The sequence below is a fragment of the Centruroides vittatus genome, unplaced genomic scaffold (genome assembly GCF_030686945.1).
Source record: "Centruroides vittatus isolate TY-2023 unplaced genomic scaffold, ASM3068694v2 contig_2574, whole genome shotgun sequence".
Classification (NCBI taxonomy): Eukaryota; Metazoa; Arthropoda; class Arachnida; order Scorpiones; family Buthidae; genus Centruroides; species Centruroides vittatus.
In genome coordinates, this window is record NW_027121635.1 from 69,184 (window position 1) to 83,776 (window position 14,593).

General features: G+C 28.0%; 2 protein-coding genes across 2 annotated transcripts in view; one reads left to right on the forward strand and one right to left on the reverse strand.

The window, feature by feature from the left end:
* The first annotated feature begins 2,657 nt into the window (after nucleotides 1-2,657).
* On the forward strand, nucleotides 2,658-4,106 carry LOC136971517 (uncharacterized). The gene has a single exon (XM_067265978.1). It carries the CDS (start codon nucleotides 2,658-2,660, stop codon nucleotides 4,104-4,106), a length of 1,449 nt encoding a protein of 482 aa, XP_067122079.1.
* Nucleotides 4,107-5,671: 1,565 nt separating this feature from the next.
* Nucleotides 5,672-14,593, reverse strand: part of muskelin (muskelin 1) — a 90,128-nt gene continuing 81,206 nt past the window's right edge. The window contains exons 20-21 of the mRNA XM_067265977.1: nucleotides 13,451-13,514; nucleotides 5,672-6,990 (exon numbers count right to left, since the gene is read on the reverse strand). Of these exons, the coding sequence (XP_067122078.1) occupies nucleotides 6,872-6,990; nucleotides 13,451-13,514 (183 nt within the window). The 3' untranslated portion in view covers nucleotides 5,672-6,871. The remainder of the gene's footprint in view (nucleotides 6,991-13,450; nucleotides 13,515-14,593) is intronic.

Here is a 14,593-nt window from a genome sequence, read left to right on the forward strand (position 1 = left end):
ATCAATATCGCAGATATCTATCTACGCCGCCTGTAGAAAATTTTCAAATTATAAACGATAATCTCACAACATTTAAAATGAAGAAACCTAATTTAACTTTAGACAAACCTATTTATATAGGTTTCTGCATATTAGAATTAAGCAAATTACATATATATGAAACATTCTATAAAATATTTAATAACAGATATGGAGAAAATGTACATTTATTATATACTGATATGGATTCTCTAACACTTCATAAACATCATTTGTATAAATTTGAAGATTTTAAATCATTTGCCGATATCTTTGATTTTAGTAATTATCCTAAAACTCACAAATTATATAACAAAACGAATAAAAATATATTAGGTTATTTTAAAGATGAAACACTATTGAAACCAATAATTGAATTTTGCTCTCTAAAACCGAAAATGTATTCTTATATTTTTGATAAACAAAATAAAAAAACCATTAAAGGAGTAAAAAAATCCGTAGTAAAAACATTTAATCACAATAAATATAAAGAAGTTTTATTCAATACTGAGCTATTAAGACATTACCAATACGGAATTAAAAAAGAAAATCATGTAGTAACAACATATCTACAAAATAAAATCTCTTTTTCTCCATTTTACGATAAATTCATTTTAGATAATGGAATAGATGTGCTATTGTTTGGGCATTACAATTTCTACTTTTAATTCTTACAGATATTCTGATATCATCATCATCATCATCATCATAATATGGGTTTTTAATAGTATACAAAAGAAAAAACTATGATACTTGAATACTTTGAGTATATATATATATATATTATATATACTCAAAGTATTCAAATAAAAACAACAAATAACATATAAAAAATGTTTATTTCTTTGTAGACAATCACAACCCCCAATTAACTGGGAATATTTCTCATTATCACCATTAGAAGAACGTACTATTCGTCATTTTAAAAATTATGTTGATTGGGATATCATCAGTCAGAGTCACGATTTATCTAACACGTTTATTTCGGAATTCGTGGATAAGTTAAATTGGGAATACATATGGAAAAATTACAAATTTAATGTTGCACTTATTATACAACATATTAATTATGCAAAATAGGATTTAATTTGTCAATATCAGCAATTTGATGAACATTTCCTATCCAATTTTTCCAATCATTTTGATTGGAATAACATTGCAGAATTTCAAACTTTTTCAGATAATTTTATTATTATCTTCATGCATAGGTTTGACATAAAAAAAGTTTTAAAATACCAACAATTAAAAAGCATAACTTTATGTGAATTAGAAGATAATCTAAACTGAAATTTTGTTTCTCATTACCAAAAACTTGATGAAAAATTTATCGACAATTTCCAATGTCAACTTTCTTGGTGTCACATTATAAAATATCAAAAATTAGACTGAGATTATATCGTTTGCAATTGCGAAAATATACTCCTGTACTTACTTGGAGAAATGTGTCTTGCTTTAGATAAACTGAAGAAAAAAACTGGAAACACTTAAATAAACTGTATTCATGTAATGTAAACATAAAAAATTTTTAAAAATAAATTCAGTGTTGTATTATTTCAAATTACCACTCACTTCGAGATATTAATAATAAAACTTTCTTGTAAAATTTACAAATCTAAAAAATTATTTGTAAAAATTAATTTTGTGATTAGTGCTGCTCTCAAACCTCTACTACTCACATGTGGCAGATCTGGTGGCCATGGTACATATAATATAATATGTATATATTTATTTAAATTAAAATAAAGACTAAGTCTGCCCAAAATGGGATCACCTTTTATTTTGTGTTCCAAGAGTCTTTAGTCTTTATTTTAATTTAAAAAAATTTTTTCTCCATCGGACGAAAACTCAATGATGTATATATTTATATTATAATATTAATCATGGTTGCCAGATCCTCCACACGTATACCAATTATCATGCAACTTATCATGAAACATGAAAGTTGCACACTCATATATACATAATATATATATATGACAGCGTGCAACCAGTAATTGCAATTTTCATCCTATTGTACAGTATTTACGTATTTTATTTACTATTTTCATGTTTTAATTTTATTATTTTACCTTCTGCTCAGACTCAGCTTCTTAATGAATACAGTAGAAACATACAATACACCTTATCGCTGAGAACAAACAATTTATTACCTAAAACTAACGTTTTCGGCCCAATTTATGGGCCATCTTCAGGTTACAGTTGTTCGATTCCGATACAAAATCGAACACATTCAAAATTAAACCAAAATAGAACATACGTTTAAATTAAACCAATAGAACAAGCATAGTACAAAATAATAAATAACAAAAATTAAAATAACACGAAAAATGAAAATGAAATTAAAATACAAATAAAATACTGTGACTGGCCGTCAATCTTAAGGAACCATTCGTTTTGCATTAACCCAGAAGCCTACTGAGTGACGGCAGACTCATTATCATGTGTGTTACGTCTTACTATGTATTTCCAGGATGACGGTAACACCGTCGCATCCTTATAATTTAAACATCTGCCAGCCAAACTCGCTCTGTAGATTTCACATTTCTCAGTTATGGACGACAGCGTTGGCGAGTGTACTTTTACAAGAATTTTGGCGTTTACCTGTACTTTATATTCTTTAAGAATATAAAGTACAGGTAATGGTTCTGTACTTTATATTCTTAAAGAATATAAAGTACAGAACCATTAAAGAAATAGTGGAACTGGAAGAGAATTTGTTTCGAAAGAACCCGGATACATTAGCGAGTATCAATTCAAGAGTAGTTGGGTTAACGAACCAAATAAGCATTAGTTTAAAGAAGAAGTACAAGAAAAAACTGTTGTGGATTTCGAAAAAGCAACCGTCCAAGGTTAAGAGCATTTTGAAGCCAACCCCGTATATATTATGGGATCAGATGCAACTCCCGCAGTATGTTAAACGTGTTCTGGAAAAAGGTCCTAATTATGTTCCGGACAGCAGTAGGAACTGGAGAGGCGTAGTAGCCGAAATAGAAAGAGGAATTACAGGAATGTGTGAAGTGGATAAGGACTATTACAGATGGAAGACGGCATTCAAAACTGAAAAATGCTCCAGGAGGCAAGATAAAGAATTGTGCATTAACCAGGCTAGAAGATGGTTGAATGATAACGATATAGTGGTCACTAGGGCGGATAAGAGTAAGCATTTGGTCTTAATGAAGAAACAAAGGTATAATGAAGCCCTAGATGACTATATAAGAAAAACGGAATGTGAAGAGGTGGACAGAGGTATTGTTGAAAGAATTGACAGAAAACTAAAAAAATTGGAAAAATCGCCCATAGCATCGTTATTCCCTTTCCTAAAAGGGGCCCACATTACCTGCCCAGGGGTACCTAGGTTGTTTGGATTTGCAAAAATACATAAAAACAGTAAAGAAATCAGACCGGTTGTAGAGAAATGTAAAGGACCAACCTACATTTTGGAAAAACGTATGCATAGGCATTTAACACCACTTATTGAAGACTACCAATTTGTCGTAAAGGACCCGTTTAGTTTGGTTAATAACCTACATGATATGTCGTTAATGGACAATGAGATTGGGACTGTTATGGATTACGAGAGTATGTTTCCATCAATAAATCTTACCTCATGTTTTGATGAGTTAGTGAACCTGTTATGTGGGTTGCACCCAAAAGCATACAAGCACAAAAAAGATTTAGAGATAATGGTAGATCTAATATGCTTTCAGTCATTTTTCAGTTTCCAAGGTAAAGTTTATAAGCAGTTAAGAGGGGTCCCAATGGGCAGCCCGATGTCTGGCCTGCTCTGTGAATTGGTAGTGAGAAGGATTGAACGCATGACAGTTTTCAACTATAATGAACACATAATCATGTACAAAAGATATATAGACGATGTTCTAATTATTTGGAAGAATGACACAATGATACAGCGATTCCTAGACCAAGTGAACTCTAACCAACATGGCTTGAAACTTAACCTTGAGCAAGTTAGTAACAAAGAGCTACACTTCTTGGACGTTGCCATTGAATTTAAGAATGGAGCTTTATGCACGAAGGTGTACATCAAGCCCACACATGATCCGATGTATATTCCTGGCGAGTTCCAATGACCCAACGGTTTATAAATTATCCGCATTTAGGGCCCTAATCAGAAGAGCGTTTTTATATTGCTCAAATATAATGGACACGATGAATGAGCTGGGTAGAATCAAAGAGATAGCAAAGGAGTTAGGGTTTGGAACAAGAACTATAGAACGTTTAATAGCGGCGTACATAAAGCCTAGGAGCAGTTCTAAGAAGAAACCGGAGTCTGGGGGTAACTTCACAAAGTTTACATATAATAAATGTCTCTTCCCGATTATGAAGCAAATAGCGAGGCACAAAAACGCCAGTTTAATATGCAAAAGAGCCCCCACAGTGTATAGGTTGATTAGAAATGACAAAGAAAGAATTGGTGTTAAAGAACAGGCGGGAGTATATGCAATTCCCTACAAAAATGACCAGTTGGGAATCGATAGGGACTACATAGGTGTCACTAATAGAAACCTTGGAGTGAGGATAAAGGAGCATCGGTACGATGTCACAAAAAACAGGTGCACAACAGCGTTATCCAAAATGGCGCAAGCAGATGGTTCAGTGGTAGAATGGGAAAATGCCAAAATTCTTGTAAAAGTACACTCGCCAACGCTGTCGTCCATAACTGAGAAATGTGAAATCTACAGAGCGAGTTTGGCTGGCAGATGTTTAAATTATAAGGATGCGACGGTGTTATCGTCATCCTGGAAATACATAGTAAGACGTAACACACGTGATAATGAGTCTGCCGTCACTCAGTAGGCTTCTGGGTTAATGCAAAACGAATGGTTCCTTAAGATTGACGGCCAGTCACAGTATTTTATTTGTATTTTAATTTCATTTTCATTTTTCGTGTTATTTTAATTTTTGTTATTTATTATTTTGTACTATGCTTGTTCTATTGGTTTAATTTAAATGTATGTTCTATTTTGGTTTAATTTTGAATGTGTTCGATTTTGTATCGGAATCGAACAACTGTAACCTGAAGATGGCCCATAAATTGGGCCGAAAACGTTAGTTTTAGGTAATAAATTGTTTGTTCTCAGTGATAAGGTGTATTGTATGTTTCTACTGTATTATTTTACCTTAAAGTAAATTAAATGTCCTAATAGTATATGTGCTTGCTGTTTTAAATTTATCAAAAGGGGTATTGTTTAGGGTCTGGGAATGGATTAATTCACTTTCCATTATTTCTAATGGGAAAAATTGGTTTGGAGTTCAAACAGCCTCGAATGAACTTATTAATAAAAGTTTTAAACAGTTACACACACCAAATATTATTAGAAAAAAGATAACATACCACTGTCTGTCAGTGTTACAAAAAATAATTTATTTTGTGAATACTTTGTGAAAAGTATTCTGTCAAAAGTACTCAGAAACGAAATTATTTTTTTGTATTACCAACAGACAATGGTATATGTTATCTTTTTTTCTAATTAACTTATTAGATTTTGGACAAAAGACAAAAAATTCTTCCAGTTTATGATGATTTAGGTTTGTGCTTGGCTACAAACTTGGACTTTTGTTATAATGTTCATTTATATTTAACTGTGTATATTCTATTATAAGAAATAATTTATTAAATGACAAAAATCAAAAATATTAAGCAGTACTGTACTTTATTGAATGAAATCTCCATTTCAAATAAGTTTCATTCCACAATTACAAAATTTATCCATTGAAAGTGGAAAGTACTACAAATTTGAAATGAAAAATTTTCAAAACATTCCTATACACACAAAAAAAATATTAATCTATTTACAAATTGATAATTACAGAAGAAAATATTTAAGATATTGAAAATACATAAATAAGTTCTTCTATTATTAACAAATGCTCTAATTGATTTTTTACATTTTCATATATCATTCATTATTTTCCATGCATAATAATTACAATTTTATTTGATAATTTAATAAATTAATTTGAAAACAATCATAAAAGTATTTACATATAAACTCTATAATAAAATGTTTATTATTTAGAAAATAGAATTTAAGCTGTGTTATCATTTCATGATAGTCTACAAATAATTCTTTAAAATCTTTGTACGCTGTCATAAAATGTGTATATTGTATAAAATTACTGAAGGTCATTTCTTTTAAATAATCACCTACGGTATATATTTCAGTTAAATTTACAAAGGTAAATTTTTATTTTTAGTAAATCTAATTTTCAATTTTAAGTTATAATCCTTATATATTAGTATTCATTTTGAGATAAAAATATTTATATATGCATTTGTATATACACACACACACACATATATATTTATATTTATTTATACACTGTAAAAAAATGACAATACTTTCTGTAACAATCTATAAATTTTTATAAATCAAATGTTAGGAAAACAAAAGTAATTGACTCTGCCAATTTAGATATACTCATTTAACTCTTATTTCATTTAATGTCAATGAAAACTATTATTTTAGTTTCTGCATAAAGAACAGTAACTAATTATAAGTAAATATATTAAATTATCTTTTGTTCAAATTTTACATATACAAATATATAAAATTTAGAAAATAAACAACATTTTTATAGTAATTATTTTATAGCATATATAATTTATATTAACTGTTCAGTCTTAACAGAAATAATGCATATTTTGTAAACCATAATATTTTTATATATTAAAATTTCACAAAAGTAATAACTTACAGTGTAAAGAAAAATATTATGATTCTATGATAGGCAAAGTTCCTTATTATCAAACTTTAATTGGTATGGTGGTTAAACAATCTTTTTTCTTTTCCAACAATTTATAATATACATAATTTTTAAAAATAATCTGGCATCAGAAAGATATTAAATCCATCAGATTTTCCTTTGGCTGTGTCATATGTTCAGGAAAAAATTCAACTAATCTGTCAAATAATTGTGTACGTATTTCATGCTTCTCATCCACTTCTAAATCTGGAAAACAAACCATTTTTATATAAAAATTGTAATATATGTATTGTAAAAGTAAAATAAAAATTGGGCCTACAGATGAGAAATCTTTAACATTTTAAAAACTTCTTTATTCTCTACTTTCAGATGGATGAGTTTTTGAAAGTCATAAGATTTGAACTTTTTCTTTTTCTATGTATTGTTAAAACAACAATTATAAAAGATGCTTGTGTGCAAATTTTGTCAGGTATGTAAGATTTTATACATAAATAATATATATATATATATAGTGAAATTTAATTATTTCATTTATTCATTATTCTTAGACCATTTATCACTTTATTTTTAAATTTATGTATTAAATTAAGCCTTTTTTCCATTTATAAATTGTGTTCTTTAGGAATGAATCTGAAGATGCAACCAATTATAATAATTCTGATTGTCAATGTTAGGTGGCTGTTGCTTTAGAGAGTAGGATAATAGTATAATGGCATCATTTCAATAACTTGCACATCTTTGTCTAAGGTTTTTTTTTCCTGCTAGAAATATAGTCTTTGGCTAATCTTTTTTTGTGTTATATTATTGTCTTGAAGACTTTTAGTTGTACTGATCAGACAAAACATTTTTGATGTTTGTATTGATTTTTAATCATAAATTCTTGAGCTTTGTAGGGTTTGGAAATACTCATTCTTGCTTTTGACAAGCTACTATAATATGGTGGTTTTCTGGTGGTTGCAATTTTTTGATGCTTACGTGCATATTTCGTAAGGAGTTTTCTGTGAATAAAGCCCATTGCTATTAATGATAAAACTTTTTTCTGTGTGGAGAGTGAGTCTTGCTTTGTTTGTTTTTTAGCATTTTTTTTTATCAATTTATTCAGTTTGTTTGCCATAGATGCATTATATTCAAAGGATATCAAGTTTTTGAACTTTAGCTCTACTCAAGGTCTTTCTTGGTTGAGAATAGGATGGTTTTTCTGACTAGAGCCTTAGAGGTGGCTAGCTTGTATACATGGTATTGTTATTGGCTTTCTATAGATTTTCATTACTTTATTTCTTGCTTCTTGTTCATTGCTGTTCAAGTATTAGTAATATAACATGAAAAAAATGTAGCTAAAGACAATACTATATATTGTTAGCAGAAAAAGCCATAGATAAAGTTGTGCAGAGTTTGATGATATGAAATCACAATAATACAGCCATTTTTAAATAATACTCATAAGATTAGCAGAACTAATTACCTCATTTGCTAATTGTCAATGCCAGACAAGAAGGCATATCTCTAGATCTACGGGCATGGGCTACAAAGAACAATTTTTAAATGAAAACTGGATTAATTCAATAATATAAAAAAATAAAATGCTACATGGCCTAAGAATAATGAATTTTCAGTCATGTATAGTAAAAAATCCACTATACCTAACAAAATTCACATATATGCATCATTTATAACTATTACCATAAAAAATAGATAAAAGATAAAATTTTCAAATCTTACAACTTTCAAAATCTGAAGATGGAGGATAAAGAATCTTCAAAAATGCTAATGTTTAAAAAAAAAAAACAAAAAGACTTCTTGTCTGTAAATACAATTTACATTTTATTTTTAATGCTAAAACAGAAGTTGAATACTTGATCTTAATGAATGTAATATTTTTCTTATTTAAACACTAGTAAGCATTTTTTAAATGCAGCAAGCAATATTCCTTGATAGTGATTCAAATTGACAAATTGCTGAAACATGTTTTGTGAAGTAATGACAAAACATGACTAATTTAAAACAAATTTTGTACATTAATAAAAGTTATAAATACAGTGAAGCTCTTGCTAAATTTTTTTAAAATAACAGTCATATTTTTCCATTTTTCTCAAAAAATTGACCGTATATACCTTAATCTATATACATTAATGGATTATATGTCACATATAAACACCTTGGAAGAAACTTCAAATATGTTAACATTATATCTTGTAAAATGTTTATTAGATACAGTGAAACCTTGCTTAATGAGCACAATTCATTCCAGAATCTTACTTGTGATGTGAAACACTTGTTAAGTGAAACAATTTTTTCCATATTAATTAATGTAAAATACAATAATGCATTCCATGCCAAAAAAAAAATACTCAAATATTTTATGTATAACATTTATTCAAAGAAAATTATACAATATACATTGTTAAGGACCATAAATTGTCACCATCTTTTCTTCTAGTACGGAATAAACCAACCTGAAATGTAAATTCTATTTGCAGAAAACAAAAAAAATCACAAATTAATATATCTGATAAACGTTCCAAACAATATTCCAAATTCTTGAGCTATGTAAAGGCTATAATTAAATATTAGAAATTAACTAATTTGACTATAGGTAGGCAGTTATGCTGCCATCTCATATTAAATTTAATAATTATAAATAAATAATTTTTAATTCAGACATTTCTAAAATTAAATCTGGAATTGGTTGTTAAATTTAATATGAGATGGCAGCATAACTGCCTACCTCTAGTCAAATTAATTAATTTCTAATATTTAATTATAGCCTTTACATAGCCTAAGAATTCTGCAAATCGTTTGGCATGTTTATTTTATAACAAGCTATGATTGTTAATGTTTATACATAATATGTGTGATCACAAGTGACAGTAAGATGCTAGCAGAATGAGAGCTAAACACAGACTGATTGAGCATGTGCACAATCTGGAACTTCCCCTCTCCTCATCACTCGTTAAGTGAGTCATTTTTTTACAATTTGTTTTGCTTGTTATGCAAGGTTCCACTGTAAATTAATTAAGGATGTTTTAGAACAAAGTGATAAATTCACTACTTGTAGAGTAGTGAATTCATCACTTTAATTTAGCACCCTACAAGTGAGTTCACAACTGTCACAGCACTTCAGCCAAGAATGAAGTTCTCCTAGTAAATTCTATTGAGAATTTAAGGGGTATTAAGTCAATTGAGATTTGACAAGCATAAATAAAATGTTCTTATTAGTGCACAAAGTCTAAATTAAATTCTAGAAACAAATTCATGAAAATATTTCTCAAAAAAGAATTAGTATCTAGATTTATAAAATATTATGTAACCAGTACAAATACCATTATTCTCTAGCATTATCACATCCACAGACTTCAAAATATTAGCAAATCTACAACTTTACCCAGAAGCATTTTGAAAATTAGTTTCCTTCCTCAGTGAGCTTTCTTTCAAACAAGCCAAACAAAGCAAAACACTTTTTTTCATACTCTTACACAATATTTCAATATTCCAACCATTTTTTTCATAATAAAATCATTTTTTTCCTCTGTTCTTTTCTTTAATCATTCACATACTGCACAGTCCTCGTCATCATTACTTTCATTTGTCATAGGAAAAAGTGATTTTATTATGGAAATAGAAAAACAGTTGGAATATTAAAATATTGTTTAAGAGTATGAAAAGGAGTGTTTTGATTTTGTTTGGCTTGTTTGCAAGAAAGACCACTGAGGAGGGAAATATTGTAATTTTCAAAATACTTCTGAGTAAAATAAAGTTGTAGATTTGCTAGTATTTTTGAAGTCTGTGGATGTGATAATGCCTAGATAATAATGGTGTTTGAACCGGTTACATATTGATAATATTAAGTTTAAATAATCTAAAGAAGTTGAAGTTATAAAAATATATGAATGTAAAATATTTTTATTTCAATATTTCAAACATTTTTTGACTATTCAAATAATCAAATAATTATTGTTCTTTTACTCTATACATACATAATTAATTTAAATAACTTCAAAGTCAATATATATTTTTTAATACTCCTATTATAGACTTTTCTAATAAATTTTTGGCATATTTGATGTCCACAGGTAAAGAATATCTTATCTTGTGAAGAAGGAAAAAAATCACAAAATTCTGAATTAGAGTTGTATAATGACAATAATCAATAATTTGTATTTTACTTTAAAAATTCATATTTCCTATCCAATTTACAGATTAATTTTGTAATGGAAAATTCCATAAAAATTGTTTATGGATGATGTTCATAATTTTTTTTTTTTATACATTTAGGGTGTAGACATAAACATTGGCTCAGGTTATATCTTGCAATTGCAGAAAAGTACAGGTAATCAATAGTGGGTTATTCATTGGTTTTGATGACATGTACCATACTTCATCCCATTTGTATGGAGACAAATCCTATCTTAGATCCTATGAAAGATAACAGTATAATTTAAATTACATAGTTGTCGCGTGTCTCGAGACTAGTACAAAACATTGTTTGTCTGATTAAAGTAGTTGAGGGAAAAATGGCAGATTAGTATCAAAAAACTGTTAAAACTGAGTATGAGGCTTCTCTGCCAGTCTTAAGTACATAATGCCATGCAGAGAAGCCTTACACTTGATCTTAAATTTCACAATAATAATCTCAATGTTAATCTCAATTTTCCTTTCTGCTGAGGTTACCTAGTTTTTATTTGATCTTTGATTTATAATATCACTGCATGACATCCTTTGTTGATAAAAATATTTTATTAAAAAATATATCATGCTTTTTAATAACGTTAATTTGGACATTTGTAATTTTAACACAATACAGTACTATCTCAGTAATCCAATATATATGGGACTGGAACAGTGTCAGAATAAGGAGACAGGTAGATTATTGGAAGTCAACTTCTGGAAGAATGACTAAAGTTTTTTGTGCATATGAAAACCAAACATCTGCTTCTTAATTAGGAATGATAAAGATCTCCATAAATTAAACACAAAATTAAACATTTTTTTGAAGAAGTGGGAGGATGTCAGAACAACAGTCTTAGAATGGCATCCAAACCAGGTTGAGGTTAATAGGCTTAGGGACTTCTACAATGACAATGCTATTAATTACTTCTGAAAAATCCTGAAGAGAGAAAAGCAATTGACATTGGACAGATTCTTTAACACCCCACAACAGAAAAAAATGACTGATAAAAATACAAGACTGTGTATATATGTATTTTTATTATTACATATAAATAAACATACTAAGAAAGTATATGATTTTTTTATTTTTGGGGTCTCCAGAACAGATTAATCAAATTCCCATAAAAATCTATGGTAAATTGATATCGGTTAATGAACAATTTGGATAGCAAACACAGTCTTGAAATGAATTATGTTTGTTAACTTATCACCCTCTGTATTTAATCCTATTTTATAACAAAAACCAGATAAGACAATTATGTTTGTGTAGGACATATATATCCTGGTCACTATAAACCAGAGATTTAAAGAATATGAAGTTAATATAAAGAAAAAAAGACATAAGATAAAGTTTGACATATTGGAATGTCAAAATTAATATGTAAATAATTTTTGTAAGGCTAGATTTATGAACAGTTAAGCTTCCTTATTCAGTCAATATTGGAAAAATAGCTTTAATTATTTAGTGATGTCATCACTGGAAACTTGATGGATAAACAAAAAGATGGTTAATGGAAGTTCTATAAAATTATTTAAAATAAATTCCATTTTAAGGTTATTTGTTTTTGTTTCAGTCCACTCCTAGTCTTCACAGATGCAATGTTGCAAATTTTATACAAAAAGAGCACTTTAGATGCCTCTGCTGCTTCTTGCATGTAAAACCATTCAATACACTTTGGCAGCATAATTTTGCTTCACTGTAGTTAATTATGGTTTTGCATCTATTGTCAACTTTTTCATCTTCCTCATTTTTGAACCCATCCATAATTGTTAGATTTCACACTAGTTCTTCATCACTTTTAAGTGAAAAACTAGTACAAAGAAAAGAACAAAATAATGGGGAATAAGTATGCACTACTGTTACTATTGTACTACTTCTAGGACAAGTGAAAACTCTAGTGATATGATGATAAACAGAAACTGACAGACAAAAGAAGTTTTACCATACTATCATTATATTTCAAATGTTGCAATTATTTCATTTTATACTATTTTCAAAAATGAAAGTATAAGAATACAAATGTTTGTAATGTTTAATAAATAATGAAAAAAAATATAGTTGTAAACATTTTTATTTTATATAAAATAAAACCAGAGTTAATAAATAAAACAAAATTTTAAACACTGTTTAAATATAAAAAGCTTTATTTTGTAATTTTAGACATTCTATTAGTTAATGTTTATTTGTATAAAAGTTGATAATAAAATGAAGCAAGTGATAAAGATAAGCAATTCATTTCATAAAAGTTTACAAAAATTTTAATTTTTATATGTAAAATTAGTTTCTCTACAAAAAATATAATTTGTATCTTTGTAGAAAAAAAAACTCAATATTGTTTAGGAATATGTCAATTATTTTATATGTTTATGATATTTAATTTTGAATAAAGTAGATTTTGTTACATTATTTTATTTTAAAGACATGTTTTAATGATATTGAAATTGTTTTTATTGTGAAGTTAGAACATTTAGTTAATAAGAACATTAATTTGACATAATAATTAAAATTGTTCAAAGAATGATTAACTATGAAACTAACCTTCATTAATATCTCTTTCTTTTTGCTGGGACTGCTTGAATAACTTTGTTGCAAGAAGTTGAAACTAAATAAATAAAAAATAATTAAGGTAAACTAACATTTGATTTATATAATAAAAATTTATATGAGTTATCAGAATTTAATTCCAGTTTTTAAAAATAAGTTTAAAAAATTTTAAAGAAACTTTTGGTTTACAAAAACATTTGAAAAACCATACTTACATTTATAAAATTAATAGTAATTTACAGTGAAATCTTGATCTATCATTCCTACATCTATAGATTTTTCCCCCAATCCCAAATAATAAGGACCCATATATACATAATGCTAATTTTTCCACATCATTTATTTTCCCACAGTTTTCATTCTTTATTTTAACTGAAAGAGAAATGTTATCCCGCATCAATTGTTCTACCCACAATAGAGAGTGCTAAATTAAAGCACATCATATTTAAGATTACACCATAACATTCATATATAAAACTAAACCAATTTCCCAAATAGTCCCTCTTAACATTGTATTTATCTAACAGGATAATAAAACACAGTACTGTACTATAATATTGTAATCATACTGAAAGAAACAGATTATTGTCTTTTCATGAATAATTCTTGCACAGCAATTTCTTACACAGCAATTAAACCTATTTTATTTTATTGTAAATATTGGGTGCATTTTCTACTAAAACTGTTTAAAGCAGCTGTGTTTTCAGCATTCTGAACCTCAGTGTTGCACTAGTGCAGTGAGGTTCAGTGTGCTAAAAACAGAAGTTAAGATGGCTGCCATCATAAATTATATGCATATTACACACTTTCAAATGAAGAATGTGACATACAAAAATGTATTTTGAACTGGTTACCAGAAAAATTACAAATGCACTTTACTACATTAACTTCTATTCCGACATAAATATCTTCAGATTTATTAGTAATAGTGAATGCACGTTATATTGTTGTTGTTTACCATATTAGTAATTGCATTTTTACACAATATTGAATTTTTCTGATCAGCTGTCTTTGATATAGCAATACATCAGGAGTTCTTATCAAAAGAAAATAGAACAAATTACAGTATTTTTAACGATTTTTAAAAAAAATGTAGAATAAATGCACATTCATGTGCAAGCACCATATTGTTTAGTA